The following is a 27,992-nucleotide window of genomic DNA, read 5'->3' on the forward strand; positions in this document are numbered from 1 at the left end:
CAGACGCAACGACACGTCCTACGTAAGTACGTACGCCTCAAACAAGTTTGAAACATAGGAAGGAAAAATATTTATTTAAAAACAGAGACAACGGCGCTAAATACAAATATACAAACTGAATAAAATGTGGAAAAAAATTTAATTGTTAAAGCATCTCTATTGAGCAGATTTGTTCTGGTGAATACAAGCAAGGTTCGCGCGCATTTTTTTAAGTAATGTTTTGCTAACGTTAGCCATGGTATCTAGGTTAGCTTTTTCGCTAGCTGGCTAGTTTGCCATCTGCGTAGCGCAATAGTAATAATAATAACATCGCCGAAATAGCTTTAGCTGTAGGTGCTAATGCTAAGCTAGTTAGCAAAAATATATAGAAATTAAAGTTAACACATTAAGGTCGGTTAACTGGGTAGCTAGCCAGATAATCTTTTTTTAAAACTGTATTGCTGGAAATGTGTTTGAATTAAAAACATAGAAACTGCTGCGACATTTTTCCTTAGCTAGCTAAGCTAACACAGTTTACGTAAAGCATGCAAACTACGAGCCGGCTAATGCATCGGAGCTTTCACTTTTTGTTCCACTAAATCGCCTGTTTATAGCGTTTCTTTGCCTGACTGCCTCGGGTTTCTTTTGCCGTGTTGTTTTTGCAGAATGGCCCCTCGTCTGCAGCTGGAGAAAGCCGCTTGGCGATGGGTCGACATAGTGAAACCAGAGGACATAACACAGGAACACATCGAGTTGGCGTACCGTATTGCCGTACCGGCGTGTAAGAGGGGGACATGCAGGTACTGCACTCTCAGGTGTATTATATTTATTTATTTACATTATATTTATTAGCTTTGATTGCAGTCATTGCTCACTGCTATTGCTTGGGTGTGAATCTCCTTCTTTCAAACGACACGATACAAAACCTATACAGTTCGATTCACTACTGATTCGGTTCAGCACGCATTCGATTCAGTTCAGTCGAATTCAAGTTTTCCACCACGTGAAAGTCTTCAGGACAGACGACATTGCGTCTTCCTGTTTCGCTCTCTAATGACAAGGTGTAGTAGTAGTAGTAGTTGTTGTTGTTGTTGTTTTCTTGTTAACATTAAGAGAGAAAGAAGAGAGGCGGGTGAGGGAACTGTTTATAGCTCCTGTTGATTAAACGATACAGGATCTAATTTGTATTTGGTTGTACTTTGTTTCCCCTGCAAACTTTTGACTTGGTACAGCACATTAAAAAATGTCTACACACACAGACGCACCCCTGTTAAAATAGCAGGTTTTTGCATTAAAGTCGCCTGGTATTTGTAGCCGTTCAGGATTACTTCCACGTTGATTAAAAAGCTCCAGTTCTGGCTGAAGAACAGCAGCCCTAAAGCACGATGCTGCCACCACCATGCTTCAAAGTGGGCATGGTGTTCTTTCAGAATTGGTCTCATCAGATCACAGTATATTTTGCCACACGGTCTAGGGTGGATTAGATTGCGGTTGGATGTTTTTTTGGTTGGTTTTTTTCTGTGAGAAAGGGGTTCCATCTAGCCATCCTACGCCATATCACAGACATGAAGAATACGAGAGATTGTCACATGCCGAGAGTGATCAGTACTTGTCAGCTCTTCTTGCAGCTCCTTTCATATTGCCGTAGGTCTCTTAGCAGAGGTCTTTGCATTGATGAGAGCTGTATGATGATCACTTTTGAACATGAGATTGAACGTGATTGGTTCATTCTGAACACAGCCGCATCTCCAGGTATAAAAGGGTGTACACACTTACGCAATAAGTTATTGTAAGTTTTTTTTTGTTTGTTTTTTCCCCCAAAAGTGTTTCTGATAGTTTTTCACTGGATTTTTATGTACGTTGTAATTTCGCATCGAGGGTGGGGAAAAGTTCTGACGTGATTTATGTTGGATTGATTTATTTTATTTTTTTCCAGTCACAAAAACCTGCCATTTTAACAGGGGTGTGTAGACTTTTTATATCCACTGTATTTGTGTTGTCGTGGTGTGTGTGATGATTTCCTATGGCAGTATCAGTTTTTAACAGTTTTTCTTCTTTGATTTGTACCACATCTAGGCTTGGAATATCGGTGCAGCCGCAGAACGTTCAGACATCCGATTCGTAGTTATTTACTATCCGGTTGTACTTTGGCTTTGCTTGTTTCTCACGTGATCTCGTCTGTTTTTGCATCACGTCAGCACCTTTTGAAAGCCGCTAAATGTAATCTGCGTCATCTCGTCCTGTCCCGTCCCACAGGAGGAACTGCAAAGGGAACCCGAATTGTCTAGTCGGAATTGGGGAACAATCGTGGCTGGGAGAAATTGACGAAAACACCTTCCACAACATCGACGACCCAAACTCTGAAAGAAGAGACAAGGTATGTTAATCCTCGGGCATCCCACCTCCCCAAAAACAACATGCTTCTAGGCAGATTGGTGACTTTAATTGCCTCGAAGGTGGTCCCCGGGATCGACTCCGGATCCACCGCAACCTTGACCGGGATAAAGCGTTTACTGAAGATGAATGCATGTTACGTGTTAGGATTCACATGTGGTTTACTTTTCATAACGTTCCCTAAAAATGCTGAAGCTGAAACACGGGCAGCCGGGAGTCCTGGGGAATTCCACCGGACTAAGATGATCACTCAGCTCTTATGTACCAATTCTCTTTTTTGAAGAAAGGCAGTAAAATCCACACAGCTGTGTAGCACGTTTACCAGGTATTATATTTCTATTTTGCTAGAACGTTGCTTTTTATCGTTTAATTGTCACTGCTTGATTGTACAGTACTTATAGCTACCACATGAAAAGTGCTCTATAAAAGAAGTTCATCAGTAGTAGAAGTAGTAGGAATAGGAAAAATGATAGATTCTTCAGTGCATCATGGGTCTCCAAAGCACAAAACAGCATAATCTGACTTTTTTTTTATACAAAATGTTTTTTATTAAAAACTGTCTGATGGACAAAAAAATTGGTATTTGTGTAAAACGTCTTCGCGTATTTAAACACGTAGTATTCACGTACCTTTTGGATTTTAAGGTGTCGTTTTTATTCCCACAGACAGCGCTGATATTAACAGAAAGATAAATGAGGAACATGACGTGGTATTTCTAGTGTTAAGTTTAGTAATTCTGACTTTTTAGATTTATTTATTTTTTTTATCCACAGGTGCTATTCAGTACGCTCTTTTTGTACACTGTGGGTCATTTAGGCAAAACATTTACAAAAATGCTGTCAACCTGGGCTGTGAATTCTTTTCTTTGGATATGTAATGTCCAAAGTTCAAATAGTATTCGATTACGGTACAGTTCTGATAGACACCTATAAAGAAGATGATGATGATCAAGGGGATTCTCAAACTTTTTCGAGAAAGCAGAGCCCATATTTAGTGCATTCTGAAGTGATTGATGTAGTTTTTGTCTTAAAGACGCAGTCCAAACACATCAGAGGTAATGTAGAATTATTATATTGTTAACAGTACGTTCTAATGAATTTGTCCTCTTGTTTTTTTGTTTGTTTTTTTTTCCCCTCCTCCAAGAACACGTTTGTTGGCCTGACGAATCTCGGCGCCACGTGTTACGTGAACACTTTCCTCCAGGTGTGGTTCCACAACCTGGAGCTGCGCCGGATGCTTTACCAGTGTCACAACTCTCGAGCTGAGGTGCACAACACGGAGTCAGGTGAACCGGCTTTCGATACCTGCGCACTCTGAGCGAGTCTGTACTTCTGCTGTTTGTAGAAGCAAACACTCTGATCATGCAAGTATAAATGATTAGAAGTGGTTCTTGGAGTAGGACCTGGGGACCTCCAGTGGTCCATGAAGCACAGCTGGGGGGGTCTGTGATTTAAAAACAAACATTTAAAAAAAAAAAATAGTTATAGTGTATAGGTGGAAATATAAGAAGTACAAATTCTATGGCTTTAGAATATAACCGTATTGTTATTGTATACATTTAAATAATGATATAAATCATTTGTACCGAGCGATCTGTGGGAATTATTTTCCAGTTAAAGCGTACGTTGGCAAAGTAGCGTCACGATCCCGCTCTCGTCTGTGTGCTTAAAACCAACAGATTATGAGCCGAAGACGATATGCGAACACCTGCAGTACCTGTTTGCTTTGCTGCAGAATAGCAACAGAAGGTACATCGACCCCTCGGGTTTGGTGAAGGCGCTGGGACTCGATACGGGGCAACAGCAGGTAAACCTAACGATCTCCATCTTGAAACACGATTTGTCTGGCGTATAAACCGCGGCTCTGATCCTTAGCAGTCTTTAATTGCAGACCCGAGCAGTGCTAGTAATTGAATCTGACATGTTTCAATCTTTGTTTTCCTAATTAACCGCAATCTTCTTCTAATTTCTCATTTTAGGATGCGCAGGAATTTTCCAAACTCTTCCTTTCGCTCCTGGAAGACACTCTGTCCAAGCAGAAGGATCCAAACCTCCAAAACGTGATTCAGCAGCAGTTCTGTGGACAGTTTTCTTACGTTACCGTGTAAGCTTCTTAACATTCTCATTCACGACACAGAGCGGAAAGTATATCGCCTGTCGACTGTTGGCAAGTGGGAGCGTCTTTTTTTTTATAGTAGTTACACCTAAATAATGTTAAAAACCGTAGAACGTTCTTTACTTGGGAAGAATTTGAGACGCTAGGGATCCCCTGGGATAAAGCGCTCTTTATTGGTGGGTTTTATAAAGTCAAATGTCTGAGTTTGTGTGCTTTAATATTAGTGTTGGTGCCTGCTTGAACTTTTATAGCGTTCTTTTTGTACTCGCGAAGCGCTGTACGTGTCTGTTTGATCAAGAGTGGGATTACTGTCTCACTGGGATTTGTGTTCATGTGAGCAATGTTCGTAAAGAAATGTTTTAATAAAGAAAGAAATACACAAGGTTTTTTTGGTAGTTTTTTTTTTTTTAAACGTTATTACACTTTGTTATTACGCTTTTATTAACGTATGACGTCTTCGATCGATTTATGTTCCTGAGACAGGTGTAACCAGTGCGGACGATCGTCTGCTTTACCGTCTCGGTTTTACGAGCTGGAGCTCAATATACAAGGGCACAAAAACCTGACAGAGTGCGTCACCGAGTTCCTCAAGGTAACCCTTCTTTGCCTCGTAATGTCTCCAGACCGCACCCTATGAACAAGATAAAAAATTGTTTTAAAAAATATTACGGGATACGTATCTGCACAATATTCTTGGAAAAGCGATTGAGAGTGATTGTTATAAAATTTCACCGCTCATTCAGCTGCACCCTGATCTCTGCTTTTTTTTAACATTTATTTATTAATTATTTAAACAACTAGGACACTCTTAGACCGTCGATTTTTGAGATTTGAGAATGATGTGACGTGATATGAGGCTGACGTGCCCTTGTTGTTTCTCTGGTGTTGTTCAGGAGGAGAAATTAGACGGGGATAACCGCTACTTCTGCGAGAGCTGTCAGAGCAAGCAATGCGCCACGCGTCGGATTAAGCTCCACAGCCTGCCGCGGACTCTCAACCTTCAGCTCATGCGCTTTGTGTTTGATCGGTGAGTTTACCGAGCCTGGACGTGTCAAAGAAATTCTTATTAATAATGCTAAATTAGACTCATTACAGCGCATTTACGCTCATGTGTAGATTTTTACTAAAACATAAAAGCACACTCTTTAGCTTAACTCATTCGTAGTTACTGGGTCGTAGTTCCCTATCATAACGGGAATAGATTTCTGTCATGCAATCATAGATATCTTAGATAATTTATTACATACTCTATATTTTAGATGACCTTGCATCATTAGAACATCGTTTCTCAATCCTGGTCCTTGCATAGGATTACCTGGTGCTTTTCTTCTTTTCTTCAGTGCTTTTCTTGCAGTTCAGGCTTGGTAATTAGCTGATAAGTTGAATCAGGTGATTTGGGAGCAGGGAAAGCACTAATATAGCGCAGGATCGCCAGATTGAGAAACACAGCAGTATAATACAAGCTGTAAAAAGTGGCAACATCGTAATGATAATCAGCGTATCCGGTATTATCCTGTTACAGGATTGCAATACACCAGATACGATTGTTAAACCGTTTGACGTTTCTTGTTAATTTCAAACTTGAGATCGTGTTGTTTTATTGACCGATCATTTAAAAAATAAATAAATAATTTTAAGCAATTGTGGAAAGAAACAGAATTCGTACACCGATAGGAAATGGAAATGTAAAGCTCGAAATGGGTGAAATCTTCTAAAAACAGGATGTTATTTATAATCTTGGATTTGATTCACATAAGATGTTTGGAAGTGTAGGACAGCCTATAATGCTCGTGAGGATTTTTTTGTTTTATTCAGAAGAGGATTGCTTTGAATAACATGCTGGATGGTTGTTGTTTTTTTTTCTTCTGTTTCTAGGCAGTCCAGTCACAAGAAGAAGCTAAACACTTACATTAGTTTTCCAGAAGTCCTTGACATGAGCCCGTTTATGGAAGAAAAAGGTATTCCCCCCCTTATGCCTTCTGTCTGTGTCTGAGGTTCTACACACTTCTCTTTCCTTTTCCTACTGATGGTAAAATGTTACACTTATCGTGCGTGTTATCAAGTCTTAAGTTACAATGTTTTAATTGGGACGTACCGTAAGCTAGTTTATTTACACACAGACGCATTGAAGTTAAATCGAACGTCGTTTAGTGAATTAGTTTGGGGTTTTTTTTTGTGTGTTTTTTCCCCCCTCCCTAGAGGAGAAGTGTACGTACGAGCTGAGCGCCGTGCTGATTCACCGTGGCGTCAGCGCCTACTCCGGCCACTACATCGCTCACGTACGAGACGCTTGCACCAACGACTGGTACAAGTTCAACGATGAGGAGATTGAGAAAATGGAGGGCAAGAAGCTCCAGCTGGGCATCGAGGAGGACCTGGGTAAACGGCAGAGCACTGACTTTAACAATTGATTGAGAACGCGTAATACGATTGCGCACTTCAAACTTTTTTTTTTTGTTGTTGTCTGTCAGCTGAAACTGTGAAGTCACAGAGCCGGAAGCCTAAATATAGCAAAGGCTTTCACTGTTCGAGAAACGCCTATATGTTGGTGTATAAACTTCAGGAAGAGCAGGTGGACCAAACCCAGGCCAGCGTGGAGGTGCCAGGTATGACCAGGGGTCATGCATATCAACTCAATTTAAAGAAAAGATTTTTTCCCTTTTATTTTTCCATCTGTGTGTTTTTTTTATATATATATATATATATATATATAATATATTTTTTACAGCCTTCCTCCAGAGGCTTGTGGACCAGGACAACAAGAAGTTTGAGGAGTGGTGCAACGAGATGGCGGATATGAGGAAGCAGAGCGTGGACAAGGGCAAAGCCAAACACGTGGAGGTCAAAGAGCTCTATGAGCTGTTACCTCCACGAGAGGGTATTTATTGATTTATTAATGTAGAAGAAAAACTTGATAAACAGAGGTAGTGCATTAACTTGTGATGATTATTATGGATTATTGTCATGCCCTTGTAGGTGAGCCGTATGAGTTTGTCCCTGTGGAGTGGCTGAAAAAGTGGCTGGATGACTCGACAGCCATCAAAGAGATTGACAACTGCCACTTCCTGTGTGCGCATGGAAAATTGCACCCAGACCGCCTGAGTGAGGCCAAGCGCATTTCCCACAGTGCTGCTCAGATCCTCTTTAGTCGCTACGGTGGAGGACCTAGAATAGACGGTAAGGATGACTCGTGTATATACAAATCACTTTTTTTTCTTCTTCTTCTTTTCACCCTGTGACTGCTTGATTTTATAATCTGCATAGGATCGTTCCTGTGTAGAGAGTGTGTAACCCAACGGTGCCGTGTCCTGAGGCTTAAAAACCAGCTCAATGAAGACTACAGAGAGGTGACCAACCTCGCCAAGGCTCAGCTGAAAAGGTAGCGCTACTTCTTGTGTCCGAGTCTGTTTTTCGAATGTCGTTTGTGATCAGATTGAAATGCAATCACTGGATGTTCGAGCAAGCTTTGCGCATTAGTCCGATCGAATTTCGGGTGCCGTGTGTTAGCAACGAACAGGGTTTCTGGATCGGGAAGGCGTCTCTGAGGCAGTGGAGGCAGCTGGCTCTGGAGCAGCTGGAGGAGGATGAAGAGGAGACCAAACACAGCGACTGCAAAACAAACGGGGAAAATTCCACAGGTGTAAAAGGTAACGTGGTTGCACGGTCTCGAGACTAGCCAGGTGATATTTAGCTGCAGAGTAATAAAGCTGATGGCTTAACTCAGGAACTCAGTACCAGAATACAGTAAGCTAATCAGTCCGGGCTAATCTCCATAAACTGTTAAAAAAAAATAATAATCTCTGTATTAACTTGTAAATCTAGTTTCACAGTTGGATTGTTTTGCATACCTTCTGCATGTGTGCATTTGCATCATGGCTTATGCTGACCAACACAGCAAAAAAAAGAAAAAGGAAAAAGAAAATGGCTACATGTTATACGTTTTAGAAGATTTAAACTAATGATGCAAGGCATAACGATGCAGGGCATGAAATCTTTCTTCTGTTAACCTTCTGAGAGCGAACGGATATAAATTGTTAAAACACAACAAGGCGATGGAAAACGCACGACGATCTAGTTAGCTACTTGTGCCGCGCTCGTCCGTCATGAAAACGTCGACTCTTCACGTCTCTATACGCTTGATTAGAGTTACATAAAAAATGACAAAAGTCCGTGTCGCTAACGTTCACCGTTGTAGTGTGTGTGCGTGCGCGTTTGGTACTTACAGGATTGTCGTCTTCCTGTCTCTATAAACAGACGGCGTGAAGGAGAACGACCGGGATGACGACGAGATGAAGAGTTTTAACGAAGACATTGTCTGCTCTCACGGTCAGTCGTTTTTGTAACAAGACGTCTACGAAACATTCATAACACCTGTATAACTTGTTCACAATAGACATATATGTATGCCTGGATATTGAGAAAAGCACTGCACCTGGTGTGTGTGTGTGTGTGTGTGTGTGTGTGTGTGTGTGTGTGTGTGTGTGTGTGTGACCCCTTTATTTCCCCTCCAGGCGGTCTGAGTATTCAGGAGAGTGAGAGACGGCTGGTCACGGGCGAGGTATGGAGCAGGCTGAAGGTTTATTTCTCCAACGCGCCAGAGTTCACACAGCAACAGGATCCCTGCCAGCAGTGCATGGTACACACACACACACACACACGTCATCACTACACACAGCAAAATAGCTCTGATTATCTCATTTACTGTTTTTTTCCAAACATTAGCCGTGATCAAGCTAGCCTAAATGTATTTTATTTATTAACAACAAGAACATTTGCATTTGTATTAAGTTGCCGCTGTCCTTAACAATATCCCATATTGTTTAAAGTGTCGTTTTAAAATGGAGATACGACGACATTTTAATTGTTCTCCATTCAGGAACTGCAGACACAAAAACATGACTCGTTGATTCAGCACTTTCCGCTTCACCTAAGCTCAGTCGCAGCACTGAAAACAACGTGTTTGTTTGTTTGTTTCTTAGAGGTTGGAGAGGGAGGGTAAAGAGAATGAGGCTCTAAATCGAATGATGGCCAACGAGCAAAAGAGCTCTCTCCTCAATCTTTTCCATGAGAAGAATCGTCCTTCACTGCAAAAGTGGCCTCAGGTATGAGCTTTTTTTCTTCTTCTTCTTCACAACGAGTCCCGCTTTCACAATTTTACGATTCTGCGGAACCTATCCCCCGCAGATACGGGGGTCCTACCTTATTTCCTCATTTCCTATTACTGAGAGTTACTTCTTCTTATTTAATAACGTACGCTACCGGTCAAAAGTTTGTGGCCACTCGACTGAAACGTTTCTCATGATCTTAAAAACCTTTTGATCTGAAGGTGTATGATTACAACGTTTGAAATCGGTGTCGTATTCAGAACTATAAATTGTGCCAACATGTTCATTTCTTTCGTTAGAAAACTAACATTTTATTTACAAAAAAATATATTTTTTTAAACGGACGACTCGGAGCGAAATATTCCGAAAAGCAGCCGATAAGAGTCCAGCGTAGGTGGGAACTCCTTTAATCCTGTTTAAAAAGCATCTCAGGGAAAACAGTGTCTACTTTGAAAATGCTAAAATACCAAATTATTTTGATTTATTTTATTTTTTTTTTTTTTTATCACAACATAATTCCTATAGTTCCATATGTGTTACTCCAGAGTTTTGATGACTTCATTATTATTGTAAAATGCGAGTGGGTGGGTCGGGGGGGGGAGGGGGTGTAAATATAGAATGAGTGTGTCTAAACCTTTGACCGGTAGTGTATATGAAATGAGCGACAGAGGCATGTGTCTTCCCACCGTATTTATTCCCATGTCCTAACTGCTGTCTATCTGCGTGTTTGCAGGACGCCGATATTCTGTACATTGTGCCGTTGTTCTTCGTTGACGAGTGGAGGAAGTTTATCAGGTGGATTCATATTTTACATGCATCACTCTGTTGTTTTAAATGAAACGTTTATGAAACGAATAAGTGACATGCTTAGTGAGCTGGTAAACGTTTCCTGATTGCTCTAATGGCTAAAACAATATATATTTACCATTTCCACCATTTTCATTACCACACACAACATCACAGGAAGCCAGCCAAGTCGAACCCGGTGTCCAGCATTGGAAACAGCATCCTGCTGTGCCCTCATGGTGGCTTCATGTTCACCTACGACTCCTTGCTTCAGGGAGATGCCCAGCAGTGAGTAACTTCTTACATAGCATGGCTTGACTTTCCTTTAAATATGTTATAATGTGGTTCAGTCTACTTTTGATCCCATGGTTTTAAGAATGTCCTCGTGTGTGTGCGTGTGCGTGTGTGTGTTTTTGTGTGTGTGGTGTGTGTGTGTTTGTCGTTGCACAGTGTAGCTCTGCTCTGGCCTGCTGAATGGGAGGTGATCTGCAGGCTGTTCTTGGTGGACCAAACCATCTCTATATGCAGGATCCGCGATCCAGCGCAAGACAACGGGAATGTGCAGTACCACACCCAGCCTGGTAAACACAGCCTGATTAATTGCTCGACTGCTAGATAATTGGTCGTTGACGTCAGTCGTGTGTATTAGACCAGGGGAAATTGCTACACTGTGGAGTTCAGTGGCTGTCCATGATCGAGAAAGAGAAGCAATGCTTTAATGAGTCAGGTGTGTGATGTAATATACAGTGATGTGTTTTTGTCAGAGCTGTGTCGAGAATGCCGCGAGGGCTTCATATTCCAGCAGCAAAGGGACTTGCGGGAGTACGCTCAGGCCACCGTTTACGTACGCAAAGTCATCGACAGCAAGAAGGTCAGCCTTAATGTTCTAAACGGCAAATTTAACCTCGAGTATGTCTGTGTTACTTCTCCAGCTTCCCTCTGGAGTCTCCATCTGTAATGTCTGCTGCGACATTATAGATGTTTCACTGTCTTCTCCTGTAATTCTTTCTTTCTTTCTTTTTCCTCTACGTTTCTGCCTGTCTGATTCCCCCCCCCCTTTCTGTGTAGATGATTAAAGAGGCTGCTCCTGAGTTCAGTATGAGTGGATCTGAAGCAGAGGATGAGAGAGAAGAGCCCAAAATAGAAGGAGAAAAAGACCCTGACTTCAATCAGGTAACCTGACTGAACCTCCTTAAACGAAACCAAAAAAAACCCCCAAAAAACTCCACCTCATTAAAGCGACAGTTTGCAACTCAAATCTAATGAGGAGTGACCTTTTGTGTACAGACTCATCGATGGTGCTGAAGCTTTAATACAGCAGCTTTAATAAATGATGTCCCTCTTGTCTTTCCGTACCGCAGTCTGAGGACGGAGCGAAGCGGCAGAAGCTGAACGAGGCGAGTCCTGCCGTCGCCATCTCTTCCTCCTCCTCTTCTTCCTCCTCCTCGTCCTCCGCTCCTGCTGTGGGGAAGTCAGGGATTCGGCGGAGCATGCGGCACAGGAAGCTGCGCGGGGAGAAAGCCCTCATCGTCTCCGCCAACCAGACCCTGAAGGAACTCAAGATCCAGGTATGCGCCGCTAACTCTGGTGCGTTCCGTGTCGAATCGAGACGCTTTCGCAGTTGTGTCCTAACTCCTTTTATTTTTTTTAAATCGCGCAGATCATGCACGCCTTCTCCGTCGCTCCGTTCGACCAAAACCTGTCCATAGACGGCCGATCTTTAACCGACGACTCGGCCACGCTAGGAAGCCTTGGAGTCTTTCCAGAAAGCGTTATATGTCTAAAGGTACTACTGTATCCTAGATTTTTTTATTTTTTTATCTCTACTTTTTTTGTTGTTGTTGTTCACAATCAGGCGAATTGACGTGATAGGCTTGGCTTATACGTGACCCCTGTTTTGTGCTATAGGCTGACGAGCCAATTGCAGATTACGCAGCTATGGACGATGCGTACCAAGGTAAGCACTCTTAATATGTCCAAATAAACACATTCCTTAATGCAAGATGATATCCGATACTGAATATTGTTGAATATTCCATACCTTATTATCTGATATATTGGCTATACTGCTATCTTTACTACACATTTCTTTACGTTTGTGTGAGATTAAGTGTTTGCTTTTTCTGTTTCCCCCCACCTACCCCACCCCAGTCTGTTTGCCTGAAGAAGGATTTAAAGGTAGGAAACCCTTTCATGCCTCCCACCTCCCAAAAACACGCCTTTAAGTGGATTGGCTACTCTAAATTGCTCCTAGGTGTGAATCAGTGTGTGCATGGTGCCCTGCAACAGTCTGGCGTTCAATCCCCGTATATGTATTCCTGGGATTGGCTCCGAAACCGACACGACCCTGACCAGGATAAAGTGCTTACTGGAGACGAATGAATGTAATTTACTGTTATTAAACGTAACGGTAATGTACTTGACGTTTTATTCTATACGACCCAACAAACATCTGGCACAAGGGTTCTCTGTTTAACTTCCCCTGTGCAGGCTCGATGGCTTCTGATCATGTCAGCTGCAGTACCTAAGACTAACGAGTCGCCTCATTCCGATCTTAGACTAAGGGTGTGTCTCAATCAGTTCCTTAGTTCAGTAGTCAGTGCACAGTCGACCATTTTAAGGGCTGTCTCAATCGCCAAATCCTTCCAGTGCACCAGAACATTCGCTCCCTTAAAAAAACCCACAATGCATCCCAAAAACCAGGGAGCGTCGATGCTCTCTATGTACAGTATTACTGGATATGACGTCATATTTTCTGAAACCTCTCAGCTCGAAAAAAATAGATTAAATTCAGTCTACAATTGTAAGTAGCTTGTTATCGTTGTCGTAACTCTCAAATTATTGCTTTCGTTAGCGATTTTTAACTATATTTGACGTTGTATACACGGTTTGTTTGGATCTAATTACTTTTAAGTGATTTTCCTGCTTGGAAAATTTATGACACATAATGTCAAAGATATCAGTCCTGCCTGTTGTTGATAAATGCCAGTGGTGAAGTTTTCCAACGCGAGTATTCCATTAGTCGTAATAATTAGTATTATTAGTCGTGTCGCCGGAAATTGAGTCACCAGTGTCCCAACCTGTAGTGAGCCAGGGTCCTTACCCGTGCCCCAACTCGTGTACACCGTATACAGATTCACCACCTAGGGAGCTGATTGAGATGCACCCTGATTGTTCTGCGAACCACAAACAGACGCCGTTAGGAACCGTTTGACTTGTCTATTAACAGACATCTTTAAATCTTTAGGTACTGGACTACTAGGACACTGATGGAGGCTCTGGATGTGGAGGAACACCGACAGCATCCGTGTGAAATAACAACAACAACAACAACAACAACAACAAAAAGCTTGAATTAGACCGAGAAGTTGACTGAGAGAATAAAGTCAGATTTGTTTAGAGTCTGGTATTTTACATTTTTGGTTGCCTTGTAACTTAAAGTTGCAAATTCCTTTAAAGTTGTCTGTCTTTGCTTTGAGAAGAAGAAAAAAATAATCGCGTGTTGGCTTTTAATATTTCAAGCTGTTGATGCATTCTGCAAGTGCACGCCATGACTGTGAACAGATACGAGTCGAGACCTTTACATAACAGCTTCTTTGTTCTTCGTGGCGGTGTCATATTATCTCGAGACGACGGATAGGATCGACGTTTAGCCGCCCTTGACATTTTACTTTCTGTAAAAGCTTCCAGAGAACATTTCATTCAGCAGTCACATGGTCACACACTTCCTTGTCTCTCAGATATTCATCAAGAATGCATGAGCAACTTCAATATTAAAAATGTCTGTGTAGCTACGACTGAAAAAACAAACAAACAAAAAAACACAACTTTTTTTTTCCCCCCACCAAAAAAAATCACACTTCAGTAAAAGTCTGTGGAGCGACATGGAAGAATAATTTCTTATACTGGGGGGGGGGGGTTAAACAAAACCCTACACAGAAGTTAAAACATGCTATTACTTGAAATATTACTACGCAGACGTCTGTGTGTAATTTTTTTTTTTCTGTAAATCTTTCATACGGGCAATAAAGTTCCTTTTTTTTCCACATGTTCAGATATACTAGTAATTTAAATGTGAGAATGATATCCGTTCAAAAGTTCAACAACGTTTCCCTTTCTGAATGTATAGGAATTACTCTTTAATACTTTTTTTTTTGTCCTTCCTTTGCCCCTGTATCTCCTTCAGATTTACAATTCTCTCAGTAATATTCTCTCTGTTGTAACTCCAGAGTTCACAGTAAGCTTTTGCACTCTTGTAAATATTGTAGATTTCTTCGTAGACATATGACCAAAACAATAAATTCAGATATATGAATAAACATTGATGTTTATAGTGTATATATGTATATATGTTGTAGATAACCTGTCACCATTGTGCAAGTTCCAACTTGTTTTTAAGTTTTATTTGTTTAATTATTATTATTATTATATTTTTGTAATCCTAGTACCACCATCACTGCCTTTCATCAGAGACGCAGAAGGGTGAAGTCTTTGTTAAGGCTAGGATTATTAAGATTATTCGAGTACAAGATTAAATGCTTAGCCTTCCCTTTTTAAAAAAAAAACAAACAAAAAAAACAGGCAATACAAACGTGTTGGGGGGAGATTTAATCAGGATTAGCTAGGTAATGAGAAGATGGCTATAGGGTTATAGTAACTGATTTACAAAGGTTTAACTAACCTATTTATATCCAAATCAGGGAAAATAACATGCACATAGGATAGAGATACACAAAAATGTAAACATGTATATGTTATATATCAACATAAAGCCATTAAATAAACTTTGCACATGCTCCTATTTGTGACGTGGACGTTTAGTAGCGTTTAACATTGATCCCTTTCAATGCTTTTTGTAGCTGGCGTTCCCTTAGACCTCGCGCATGCGCATTGTCGCGGTCAACGAGTCGCCATTTTCAAAACCGGCAGAAAATGTTGTCCTTCGGTGGAGTTTAAATAAAGACCTGGATGATTTGAATAACACTGAAGGTAAAAAGGAAGTCGGTATGGTCGTTATGTGTTCCGAGCTGTGTGTGTCAAAAAGAAAGAAAGAGAAAAACGAGGATGAAAAAGTGTTGTTTTCAGCAACACTCCTTGCTGGCTTGATAAACTAGCTAGCATAGTTAGCAGCTAGTTATGGTGAAGGAGTTACTAACAGTATTATGGCAACCGGTCAGTGAAGTAATATTTCAGAGTCTTCGCTCTCATTTTCTCTTCAAATAAAGTTTACATAAACATTATTCAGTGTATGGAACTATATTATCCCATGTCCTGAATGCTAGATGATATTTTCCGAGCTTTTATCTGCTTATTAACTAGTTTGGGAATGAAACCTATCCAGCTTACATGAGTGCAAGAATGAAATATGCAAATGAGGCAATAGAGCATTTAATATGTGCCAAATATTTTTTATTTGTTCTAAAGGTCAGACTTTTATGATATATGAGGTGCCTAAAAATGACGTGATAAACAGGTCATTTGGAGTAAAGAGCCGAACATAAAGTTAGTCCAGGTCACGTTTCATGATTCTGTGACTGTATGTGGTCTACAGAAAAAGAAAAAAAAAAATCCCACTCATTTGACCATGCTGTCCTTTATCCAACCCCAAATCCATTTTTTTTTAAATAAATGATGTATCTGCCCTCACTTTCTCACCTCAACAGGTGCATCATGGAGCTCCCGAACTACAGCCGGCAGCTCATGCAACAGCTGCAGACTTTGCGAAAAGAGTCCCAGTTCTGTGACTGCACTATCCTGGTGGGGGACGCGACCCATCCGGCACATAAAGTGGTCCTGGCTGCCTCCAGCCTGCTCTTTAAGTTTCTCCTCGAGACTTCGGACAGCATCTCCATCGATACGGCAGTGGTCACGCCGCAGGAGTTCTCCTCTCTGCTGGACATGGCCTACTTGGGCAGACTGGTGCCTGGCAAACACGACTTCACGCGTGTCGTCGCTGCTGCAGACAGCCTGCAGATGTTCGACGTGGCAGTCGGCTGCAAGAACGTCCTGGACGAGCTCGTGAAACAGTCCGAAGACGCTCAGGGTTTAAAAGATCACACGGACATTCCTTCGCATGAACTGCAAGAACCAAGACGACTTGATGCTTCTGGACGAGAGTTTGCGTCACAAAAGGGTGATTTTTTTTATTATACTTTAACTGTGTATATGATAGCAGCACGGTGGTGTGGTGGGAAGTGTTGCTGTCACAGCTCCAGGGTTCCAGGTTTGGCTCTGAGCTCAGGTTCCTGTTTTGCATGCTCTCCCTATGTGGGTTTCCTCCGGGTTCTCCGGTTTCCTCCCACCGTCTAAAACAGGCTGGTAGGTGTAACGGTTACGCTAAAGTGCAACGGACTCACATCCTGTTCCCACCTCACGCCAAGTGTTCCTGGGATAGACGCCGGATAAAAATACTTACTAAAGATGAACGAATTAATATTCGAGTCGTTCATTAAGCACAGTTGATCCATAATCGAATAACCCTAGTTCGGACACTTTATTAATTATTATAAATTTCAGTTAGGATGCTTCGTTAAAAAGCTGTTTGTCTGTTATTTTATCTAGCGTAGATGTAATGATCTATAATCTATAAATGTTTACATAACTCATCTGTATGTCAGTAAGTGATCTGGTGTGTAACATGGCTTGATCAGAAGATGGTGCGGTGGAGCTGCTTTCTCAGAAACATGACGATCTCGTAAGGACCCTGCAGGACATCCAGCCGTGGATCAACGTCCTTCGGACCTGGGACGCACTATCACGCCAGCACCAACGCGTGAGAATTGTGGACATAATTATATTTCGCAATCCTGAAATAAGTGCAGCCTAATTACCAGCTTAAATTATGACTAAGATAGCTAATTAGGTGATTTAAGTCCTTTGATCTTTGGTATTCCCTGCCCAGATGTTGCTGGAGTGTTTCGAAGGAGATCCAGGTGTGGACGTGGTTTTCCAGCGCCTCTTGGACCTGGTGAAGGATGGGCGTGAGGTCTCAGCCCGAGCCGTCGTTTCGCTGCTGGACCAGATTAAGAGCCTAAAGCCTGATCCGGAGTCTGTGGAGGAGAGGGAGGAGACGGGACCGGACCTCAAAGGTAAACCGATCAACTCGCATGAATAAGCGAAGTCATTTTATATACCGTTTATACCACAGTGCTGTTATATTCTTCATGCTGGTTGGTCAGAAGGTGCTGATATTTAGTTTTCTGTAAGAGCAGCTGTGATAGTAGTATACCTGTAAATCACAGGTATTTATTTTTATTTATTAATTCTTATATGTTAACTCAAACATATAGACTTGTCCTGTTTTTGTAACAGCTAATCTCAAAGTTTTCTCCAAACACACCAGAACACTTTGTTCCTATTACATTGTCTGAATAGAATTCATACTCGCATCCTTTCACTCCTTTCAGGCGGATCCGCAGCCGAGGTTGCCAGATCTCCCGGATATCAGCACGACGTCTCTTCAGACCTGACTGACTACCTCGCGGGTGTGGAGAACGTTTCTGAACTGCTCGCTCGGACAGCGGAGAGATGCACGAGCGAAGCCGTAAAGCAGGTGTGCAGCAATTTCCTACTGAAATCCTACAATCCACTGCAGCAGGTCTGTGTCCGAACAGTCAGTAGCGTAAGGGATGCGGAGTACCCATAATGCACTTGGTTAGGATGCCATTTCAGACACAAAGCCGGACAGTTTAATGCTCGCGTCTACCTCGTTGTGTACTGTGACGCTCTATGTCCATGATTCTCAAAGTGAGGTTTGTGAAACATATCCAGGGGATCCACAGTTGTTACAAAAATGTTGTTACAGCTGTGGAAAGCTTAATTCATAATTGAGTGTTTATGGATTTTTACCTTGTTTGACTGCTCACTTGAATCGACTGGGTTTAATCCAAACCTTCACTCTTCTTCCTTAAAGGTTTATTGGATACTGTGTATTACTAATTTTTAGGAAAGATTATACAAATATTTTATGGACGAATTCCACGTTGCAGGTTCTGCTGGAGTGCAGTGGAGAGCAGAATCACGGGCAGGTGCTGAGGAAGCTGCTAAGCACGCTCGCTGAGAGAGGAATAGAGGAAACATCCGTACTGCTGCTGCTGAAGGAGGTGGAGGACAGCAGCACGGATAGTGCAGGTATCCTGTCAAATGTCTCTCACACACACACCGAGTCGTTATTATTCGATCCACTTTAACACTCATACTGTACGTGACTTGTCAGATAAGAGGACGGATGACCGCATTGGCCTGCCGCTTTTGAGAACTTTCCAGAACAGGCTGTGTGTGCTGAACCTGGAGGCTCAGATCATCAGGCGGAGTTTGGACGAATTGCCTAGCGTCTCGTCCGATCAGAGAGAGGTACGAGGTACACGTAGGTACACGTCGTACGCTTCCCAAAAGAGTTTTCTGGACAGGAAAGTGTGTGTGTGTGTGTGTGTGTGTGTGAGGTTTCTTTTTTTGTTTCACAGGTGCTGTGATTTACAAAGCAACGTAATGTAGCGTATATCTTATCTTTTGTGCATTAACCTAACACGAATCAAACGGAAAGCTAGACCCATGAACGCCCAGATTCTGTTCAAATTGATCAGCCAATCACAAGCTTGATGATTATGACATCACCCAATCGTTTACCTAACACTGCTTACCTTAGATACTTGTTAAACTGTTAGATTACTTTATAATTTATGTTAAACTACTGTAATATTATGTAATCCCTGTGCAGCCACTTCCCGCAGATTGAGACATTGTTTATTGCTAACTCGTGCGTGTGTGTGTGTGTGTGTGTGTGTGTGTGTGTGTGTGTGTGTTTGTCTAGGTCCTGCAGAAAGAGGCTGACGGTAATGTGGAGAAGCTGCTCAGAGCTGCTCTGGATGGAGGTTTGGTTCAGCCTCTGACGGTATGGAGGCTCCTGTTCTGGGCCGCGACTCACGACCCGGAGCTCCGACTCGTCATGCAGGAAATCAGGACAAATCCAGAAGCTCAGGACCTCATACACACTGGTATAATGACTTGTTTTTTTTCTTTTGTATTTCTGAATTTGATTTATTCCTCAAATTAAACATGCTCTACATGCCTCTTAGATTCCATCTAAATCCACACTGAGCTATCATATCACTTTTATGTTCTCTCTCTCTCTCTCTCTCTCTCTCGCTCTCTCTCTTTTTCTAGTTGCCCTAGTGGATGCCTTGTCCAAGCACAAAAAGCTCATTCTGGAAACAATCAATGAAATCCCTGACCTGGAAAGAGCCGCGGGCGATTTGGACGGCGATAAAGACATCACTGAGGTGAGCGCGTGTGAAACTCGCTGCTAATCAAACAGATTAGTCTCGGATTCTCCGTAGACGTGTCGAGAGACGTCTCCAGAACACGAAGGCGAGCAGGAGAAATCGTGCCTGTCACCTCACACCATGCAAAAGAGTCTGTTCCCGAAAGGAAGGCATTTCAGGTCACTGATTTAAAAACAAACAAACAAAAAAAGCAGCAGAACATCAGAATAGTTTATTTCCTGTAGCAGTCGCACGCTAGGTGTAGGGAGACTCCATTTTCACTGTGTGATAAAATATAAGGGGAAAATAAAGAAAGAAACTATAAAGAGTGCTGTAATAGGAAAATAATCAATAATTGATTGGTGGAGTTACTGCTACTACCGTGAAGCTGATTATTTTCCTACAGCAGCACATCCTGAAATGTTTTATTCCTTGTATACCACAGCAGTTTGTCATCACCAACAATTTTTTCAAATTTATTGTTAAAGAACAGCATACATACATGCATAGCAGCAGCGATAAGCAGTTGTTCCCTCACCAGCCTCTCTATTTTTTATATCTCGGGATAAACGTCTTGTGTAATTGTGCCAGTTCCTGCAGAGCTGCCGTGGTGCTGACGGAGGGACGGAGTCCGTGCAGCAGGTTTTGGACCGGGTACTGAGCAGAGAGTCGCAGCACGTCCGGCCGCTTTGTCGCCTCCTGTCCACGAGCCGGGTGAGCTTCCCCCAGCTTTCTGTCCTCACCGAGGAGCTCAGCCATGTTGGTAAGGCTTTATAATATATATTATTTTTTATTATTTATAACACTTATTTCACACTTAAATGTATGGTTATCAAAGTTGATGTATGTAAATAAATAAATATATGATTAGAATATCAATAAAATATTTGATCAGAAAAGAAAAGTCACCCTCTGTGGCACTCAGGAACCTGTAATTGGGATGTGATGATGATGATGATGACGTGAACCAACACCATCCAACCAATCAGAACACTTCCGAAAGCTCCGCCTCCCCCACTATCATTTCAGATTTCTAGCCTTAATTTGTGAGTTTTTGGGGGCGTGGCTTTGGAAGGGAAATTTTCATAAGTACCAGCTAAAATCACAGATTGTACCTTTAAATAGAAGCGGAACGAGACGAGGAGACTGCAGGCTCCGAGAAAGAGGGAGAGGAAGAGGAGAAGGATGAAGGTCGCATATTCAGGAGGAGGAAGGGCGTCGTCGTGTCCTACAGTTGCCAGTGGTGCAACAAGGCCTTCGACTTTAAGTGTCGTCTGCTGAAGCACAAGAAGCAGTGTGCGTTCTGTCCGGAGAGAATGCAGCGCTGCACCGAGTGCTCCGCCTTGTTCCCGTCAGTCACGGCCCTGCAGCAGCACCGAGCCGAGGCTCACAACGGCCCGCCGGTTAAGAGGAAGAAAGTAGAGCCGGTGACATGTGAGCTCTGTGGAAAGACCTTTAAACACCCTTCTGGTGAGCGTGAACATATATATATATATACACACACACACACATACACACACACTCATGGTTTTGGTCTGAATGTGAAAGTTAAAGGAACTTTCTGTCATTAAACATTTAATATGCTTGTTTTTTCAACTCCCCATTAAAGCATCAAAACAGCCTGGTGGAAGTTCTAACAGCACTGATCTCGAATCAGTTGCTGCTCATTCCTATAGTTGAAGTAGATAAGTGAGAAAAACAAACCCTGATCCCGGATCAGCGGGTGTGCCCTCGGATATTTGAAGTTTGCTGTTGTGTTGCAGGTTTGTTGTACCACAGGCGCACGGAGCATTTGGAGGAGAGGCCCTACGCGTGTGAGGAATGCGGCACCAAGTTCTCCGCTAACTCGTCCCTGAAGAACCACATGCGGCTGCACACGGGGGAGAAACCGTACCGTTGCAAACACTGTGACATGAGCTTCACCGTGGCCGCCGCGCTGTCCTACCACACCAAGAAGAAACACTCGGAGGGTACGACAACACGTACACACCGAATACTCAACCTCTTGCACGGCATAAATAGCAAAACTGTCCTGTCTCTTCCCATGACTACCTGTCTCTACCTGTCTTTACCTGTCTCTTCCTATGTCTCCTCTACCTGTCTCTACCTGTCTCTACCTGTCCTTACGTGTCCTTAAACGTCTCTACCTGTCCTTACCTGTCTCTACCTGTCTCTTCCTATGTCTCCTCTACCTGTCTCTACCTGTCTCTACCTGTGTCTCCTCTACCTGTCTCTACCTGTCTCTTCCTATGTCTCCTCTACCTGTCCTTACCTGTCTCTACCTGTCTCTTCCTATGTCTCCTCTACCTGTCTCTTCCTATGTCTCCTCTACCTGTCTCTACCTGTCTCTTCCTATGTCTCCTCTACCTGTCTCTACCTGTCTCTACCTGTGTCTCCTCTACCTGTCTCTACCTGTCTCTTCCTATGTCTCCTCTACCTGTCCTTACCTGTCTCTACCTGTCTCTTCCTATGTCTCCTCTACCTGTCTCTACCTGTCTCTTCCTATGTCTCCTCTACCTGTCTCTACCTGTCTCTTCCCATGTCTCCTCTACCTGTCCTTACCTGTCTCTTCCTATGTCTCCTCTACCTGTCTCTACCTGTCTCTTCCTATGTCTCCTCTACCTGTCTCTTCCCATGTCTCCTCTACCTGCCTCTACCTGTCTCTTCCTATGTCTCCTCTACCTGTCTCTACCTGTCCTTACGTGTCCTTACCTGTCTCTACCTGTCTCTTCCCATGTCTCCTCTACCTGTCACCTGTCTCTACCTGTCTCTACCTGTCCTTACGTGTCCTTACCTGTCTCTACCTGTCTCTTCCCATGTCTCCTCTACCTGTCACCTGTCTCTACCTGTCTCTACCTGTCCTTACGTGTCCTTACCTGTCTCTACCTGTCTCTTCCTATGTCTCCTCTACCTGTCTCTTCCTATGTCTCCTCTACCTGTCTCTACCTGTCCTTACGTGTCCTTACCTGTCCTTACCTGTCTCTTCCTATGTCTCCTCTACCTGTCTCTACCTGTCCTTACCTGTATCTACCTGTCTCTTCCTATGTCTCCTCTACCTGTCCTTACCTGTCTCTTCCTATGTCTCCTCTTCTTGTATATATCTGGCTTGTGTCTGTATGTCTCTACCTGTATTTACATGTCTCTGCCTGTCCCAGGTAAGATGTACTCATGTCAGTACTGCTCGGCTACGTTTGCGCAGTCTATCGAGCTGACGCGACACGTGCGTACACACACAGGAGACAAACCATACGTGTGTAGGGAGTGTGGGAAAGGCTTCAAACAGGCCAATGGGCTCTCAGTGCACTTGCAGACCTTCCACAGTGAGCGCGAACACACACACACACACACACACACACACAGTTATTCCTTTCTGTATCTATAATTTCCTACTATACAGCAATGATTTTAGACTAAACACTCCACTAATCCTGACCCGTGTCTGCCCGACAGACATCTCAGACCCGCACGACTGTCAGAAGTGCCGTGTGAGCTTCAGTTGTCTGGAGAAGCTTCGAGAGCACATTCAGGAGGTTCACCCTAAAGATCTGCACCAGTGTCCCGAGTGCAGTAAGATCCTGAACACCGCGGCTCAGCTGGAGAAACACATGAGCGTCCACGACGGCAGCAAACCCTACAGCTGCCAGAGCTGCCACAAATCCTACCAGGTCAGCAAATCACCACACCACACTATACGTGGCGATCAAGTGTTAATCTCGATCAAAGCGTGACGTTTGGATCAGTCTCTTTGCACCACTTGGGTCTTCTGGTCAGGCTGTAATGTAGAGAATTCAGTAACGTTCGTGCGCATCTTTGCTCTGTGTGCATCAGACTCTCTCAGGGTTGTGGTACCACAATCGCACCACGCACCCGGACGCGGTGACGGCGGAGGGCAGTCGCACGGTTTCTCACCTTCTGCACTGTAAGATCTGCGACAAGGCTTTCTGCAACAGGAGCAGCTTGTTTAAACACAACATAACCAAACACCCAGGTCAGGAAGGACCCCGGGGCCTCGGGGCTGTCTGCTTCACTGCCTGCCTGTAATTCGGTTCATTCACAGTTGTTTCATGCATAACGAGTAAATAGTGTTTAGATTTTATTATTATTATTCTTTTTAAAGAAACCCGTGCTGGGACTGAAGAGGGTGAAAAGGAGGCACAGGCAGGTAAATATTGTAACAGACACTGGGATTTTTTTGGCAGAATAGAAATATAGGTCTTCACTGAAGGCTTCATGGGCAAGAAAATATAGCAAAAGCTGGCTTTTATGGCCTAATGCTTGGACGCCAAGATATTCTTGGTGGATGTTGTTACCCATTCTAGCATTTTATCTGATTGAATATTCAAGCTTCTCCTGTGTGTGTGTGTGTGTGTGTTCATTCCTCTCAGACACACTCGTGTGGAGATGTGTGTACTGTCCTCGTGCTCTTAGCAGCGAGCAGGAGTTGCAGCAGCACGTGTCGAGCGAACACGTGAGCCAGCAGGGATCCGTGTTCGCCTGCGCCGTCTGCTCACTGTCCTTCCTCTCCGAAGCCGAGTTCCAGCAGCACTTCCTCACCAGCCACGTGCAGCTCGTCCAGGAGGAGGAGGAGCTACAGGCTCATGGCTCCACCTCCCAAATGGTAACTACTCCCACCAGTACAGGCCGTGTTCGTGCTCAGGGTTGTACAATCGTAAATCGTGCAGTATGGTTTTTTTGGGGTTAAACGTTATTCCACACATCTTTGCACTCACTTAAGGAAAGACGATTATACAGTTTACCTTTTAATTCGGAAATGTCACACCAAATACTGCGTGTAATGAACATTTTATTGTATAGAATTTTATATAAAAATACAATTCCCTTTCACAATCAGGTGATCCAGTCAGAAGACGCCCCATCTGAAGGGGCGGCACAGATCGTCGGGCTCGACCAATCACAACTGGCCGGCTCCCAACAGGTGTTTGTTGCCGTGGGCGACGGCGGGGAGGCAGTGGCTGACTCGGGGATCGTTGCCGTGAACATGGAGGACTTGCTGACGGGCCACGTCACGCTGATCTGTGAGGAGAACTAGTAGAGTCGTGTTCACACAGGAGAACAAACATGTCGGCAAAACACACGCATGCACACACACACACACACACACACACACACACACACACACACCATATATTACGGACAGTTTTGTTTTCACACAGCTCATGGTGCAAATTCACATCTTTAGCTCTTCAGGAAATAAGAGGTTCAGAGTGTGTGCGCGCGCGCGCGCACGTGTGTGTGTGTGTGTGTGTGTGTGTGTGTGTTCACACCATGTGTCAGATGGCAGATGGAAAGACGACAGCACAGTTCAGGCTGCCTCTGATGAGCAGGTTAAATCAACTGATGTATATATTTTTTTAAAAAATAATTATATAATGTTTCGATTCCTTACCGAGGAGACGGCGAATGTTTGTGTGACTGCAAACACAGCAACCGGTCATGAATTTTTAAATTTGATCATCTTACCGTCTCTGCAGGGTGTTAAACAGTATATGCACAGAAAAAACACGAGGTGTTATTGATTTATAAAGCGGCTGTGGTAATGATCGATCAAAATAACGATATTTCATCTTTATTTCTCTGTCACACTAAAATTAAATACATGAAGCAGCAGAAAAGGCCTTGTCTTCAGCCACAAGGTGTACATATTTTATCAACGAGATAATATCCTTATGAAATGACACCTTCATGTATTTTTCACCTAATAATGTAACGGTTCTTGTTCTGCAAAGCAAAGATATACAAATACAGAACCTAAACTGAACAATAGGGGCGATATCAAAGGTGCGTTAGTCGATATTAGTCAAGATTGGTGCTCTCTCGTTTAGAAGGTGAAGGGCTACAACATTGGAACGATCGAGAGGCGTGTCGGTAAAAAGAGGCCCATGTAAACACGGACAAGCAGTACGTCCGGAAGCGCGCTTTCCCCCCGCTCAGGTTTCCTCAGCTACATGATATCATGTTCTACATATTATCTAGATTATTTAAAATACTAGGAAATAAAAGGAAACTACTGACTATTGCTTCTTTACGTCATCCTCGTAAGGATGTCCTTATACAATCAGTGCACGCCATTAAAGGAACTATTTGGCCGAAAGTCAAGTTTCACAAGTCTTATTTCTTATCTTAGGCAAATAGCTCAAGTTTAGTGTACTGACATTTTATTGTACCGAACCAAACGATGTCAAGTCTGATACTGACATGCAGTTCACTTTAGTGTTTTAGCTCCAGTATAAAACTAAAGACTTAAACAAGAATACTGTAATAACATTACATCAGCTGCAATGTAGCCTATTGCTGGACTATTTAGCTACATAAAACCAGATTTCAAATTTTTTTAATAATAAATTCACGTTATATTTTGAAACAGTATTTTAATGCTGCTGTACGTTTATACCAAGCATCACGTCCACTTTGACCATTTAACCCTTTAATCCCTAAGCCTAAAAGTGCATATATTTTACACTAAAGTCAAAAGTTTAGGCACCCTCATTCTTTATATGTTGTGATAAAAAACATCCAAAATAATTTAGTATTTTAGCTTCAAAGTAGATGCCGTTTTTGGCGAGAATTTCAGGAAATGAATTCTTTCTCAACCGATTTCTTGAGGAATTTCCCCGAGATGCTTTTTTAAATAGTATTAAAGGAGTTCACACCGATGCTGGACACTTACCAGCTGCTTTTATAGAATATTACGCTCCGGGTCGTCCGTTTTAAAAAAAGATTTTTTTGTAAATAAAATGTTAGTTTTCTAATGAAAGAAATGAACATGTCGGCACGGTTTATATTTCTGTCCACGACACCGATTTCAAACGTTTGATCGTACACCTTCAGATCAAAAGGTTTTTAACATCACGAGAAACATTTCAGTCGGGCGTCCACAAACTTTTGACCGCTAGTGTATAATCTCTAAAATCTCTCATTGCGATGCCTTTTGTGCAAACTCTGATCCTGAAGTGTAAGCTGGTGTTGACTCGTCCTCCGACGGGTCATCGAACAAACTCCACTTGAGCTGATTACATAAGGGAACTGACTTTAGGATTGCGAGTTTACAAGTGCGTGCTCCAAACGTTCTTTGGAAAGAAATAACACCACCACAGGAGGATAGTGTATTAAATCCAGTCCACGTATCAGAAATATGTGCCTTAATAAGTGTAACAATGTGGTAAGATAGTTTTAGAAAAAGGATAAATACACAGTCCGGCAAGTACAAAATTGACCTTTATTCAAGCAGTTAAGTTTAAAACCACAGTTAAACCTCAGTCCACAAATACTCCATAAATCACAATTTAAATTTGTCCCGTGATTCAATGTGTAACACGAAGCTCAACAGGCCAAAGGACTGTTATCAGGGGTCTCAGTTATCAACCACATGTACGCGTAACTTTACGCATAAACCGTACGCATACACGTTTCTACACATATATAATGTGATTTATTCTTTGTGATTGAGGATGTATAAATAAATATATTGTGAATCACTTCTGGTCGTGAGTACGCACAAACCCTTAGTGGGTAATCTGGGGTCTCGTTTATAAAAGGACAAGTAGTCATTCTGTGCATAAGAAGCGCCAGGACGCACTAGAAAATAGGAATTTACATATTCGCATAACATTTTGTAATTTCCGTGACATATTTGCATAATTTACATATAGAAACGCCCCAGATTGCCATATATGGTAAGCAAATTCCCTTTAAAAGCTTCGCCAGCAAGGTTCCACATCCTCGCCCTCAGGCGAAGCAAGATCAGCCTCACCAGCGTTTAAATGTGCCTTTCATATGATTTTACTTTACATTTCATCTGTGTCACTCGCCGTGAGCACCGACGTCAGCGATGGTACCGACGTGAATGATGAAAAATTAATTTCAGGGTTTGTGTATACGCACGATGCGGCGTAAATCTAAGCACAGGTAAGCAATGTGCTGACAATACAGTTATACAGTATACCACGTTTATAACTATAACATGACCCCATAAAATACTTGCTTCTGATTGGTGGACAGGTGTAGATTATTTTCGTCTATTGGAATTCTCTAAAGTAGATTCGTACACGAGATACAGAACGTAACCATGACAGCAAGGCCTCTGTTTGTGTATTGTGATTAGTGGAGTCAGGCTGTTCACGTCAACAAGTAACAAACATTTAGTAGTTCTTCCCTTTTTAGTTAAAAAACAAACAAACAAACATACATTTTCATTGTAGACGCTTCAAAATATTGCTAGCTAGGGACAGGCACCATTTTAAAGGGCAGCTATTATTACCAAAACCATTAAATAATAATAATAATAATAATAATAATAATAATAATTCACATGCTTTTACATGGACAATGAAAA

General features: G+C 42.6%; 2 protein-coding genes across 9 annotated transcripts in view; both read left to right on the plus strand.

Moving 5' to 3' along the window:
* Positions 1–14,297, plus strand: usp48 (ubiquitin specific peptidase 48). 6 transcript variants are annotated; one of them, XM_053652426.1, is made up of 28 exons: positions 1–22; positions 645–794; positions 2,236–2,356; positions 3,517–3,658; positions 4,052–4,179; positions 4,352–4,476; positions 4,972–5,080; positions 5,382–5,515; positions 6,364–6,446; positions 6,688–6,867; positions 6,960–7,094; positions 7,217–7,366; positions 7,465–7,665; positions 7,753–7,867; positions 7,996–8,135; positions 8,743–8,814; positions 9,000–9,124; positions 9,468–9,590; positions 10,327–10,388; positions 10,557–10,667; positions 10,830–10,960; positions 11,144–11,250; positions 11,448–11,552; positions 11,741–11,947; positions 12,040–12,165; positions 12,288–12,336; positions 12,531–12,557; positions 13,627–14,297. In XM_053652426.1, the coding sequence occupies exons 2-28, from the start codon at positions 646–648 to the stop codon at positions 13,647–13,649; spliced, it is 3,180 nt and encodes a 1,059-aa protein (XP_053508401.1). In that variant the 5' UTR covers positions 1–22; position 645; the 3' UTR covers positions 13,650–14,297. The 6 variants fall into 6 exon arrangements, with proteins under 6 accessions (XP_053508401.1, XP_053508402.1, XP_053508404.1 ...); XM_053652427.1 differs by having other exon boundaries at positions 3–22; positions 645–779; XM_053652429.1 differs by having other exon boundaries at positions 13–26.
* A 992-nt stretch (positions 14,298–15,289) lies between these two features.
* Positions 15,290–27,992, plus strand: part of zbtb40 (zinc finger and BTB domain containing 40) — a 34,023-nt gene continuing 21,320 nt past the window's right edge. Inside the window, exons 1-18 of one of the 3 annotated variants that reach the window (XM_053652423.1) lie at positions 15,290–15,368; positions 16,043–16,512; positions 17,030–17,151; positions 17,281–17,467; positions 17,786–17,931; positions 18,368–18,509; positions 18,595–18,731; positions 19,189–19,372; positions 19,542–19,657; positions 20,231–20,402; positions 20,765–21,109; positions 21,403–21,609; positions 22,795–22,959; positions 23,090–23,304; positions 23,468–23,627; positions 23,757–23,801; positions 24,025–24,257; positions 24,492–24,675. In XM_053652423.1, coding sequence (XP_053508398.1) covers positions 16,050–16,512; positions 17,030–17,151; positions 17,281–17,467; positions 17,786–17,931; positions 18,368–18,509; positions 18,595–18,731; positions 19,189–19,372; positions 19,542–19,657; positions 20,231–20,402; positions 20,765–21,109; positions 21,403–21,609; positions 22,795–22,959; positions 23,090–23,304; positions 23,468–23,627; positions 23,757–23,801; positions 24,025–24,257; positions 24,492–24,675 — 3,223 coding nt within the window. In that variant the 5' untranslated portion in view covers positions 15,290–15,368; positions 16,043–16,049. The other 2 variants (XM_053652425.1, XM_053652424.1) reach the window with 2 other exon arrangements.

The sequence above is a fragment of the Ictalurus furcatus genome, chromosome 21 (genome assembly GCF_023375685.1).
Source record: "Ictalurus furcatus strain D&B chromosome 21, Billie_1.0, whole genome shotgun sequence".
Taxonomy (NCBI): Eukaryota; Metazoa; Chordata; class Actinopteri; order Siluriformes; family Ictaluridae; genus Ictalurus; species Ictalurus furcatus.

Coding starts and splice junctions, on each gene's coding strand:
- usp48 (XM_053652426.1), top strand. CDS start 646: ATGGCCCCTCGTCTGCAGCTGGAGAAAGCCGCTTGGCGATGGGTCGAC. Junction 3,659..4,051: donor GGTGCACAACACGGAGTCAG/GTGAACCGGCTT, acceptor TAAAACCAACAG/ATTATGAGCCGAAGACGATA. Junction 7,666..7,752: donor TGGAGGACCTAGAATAGACG/GTAAGGATGACT, acceptor TAATCTGCATAG/GATCGTTCCTGTGTAGAGAG.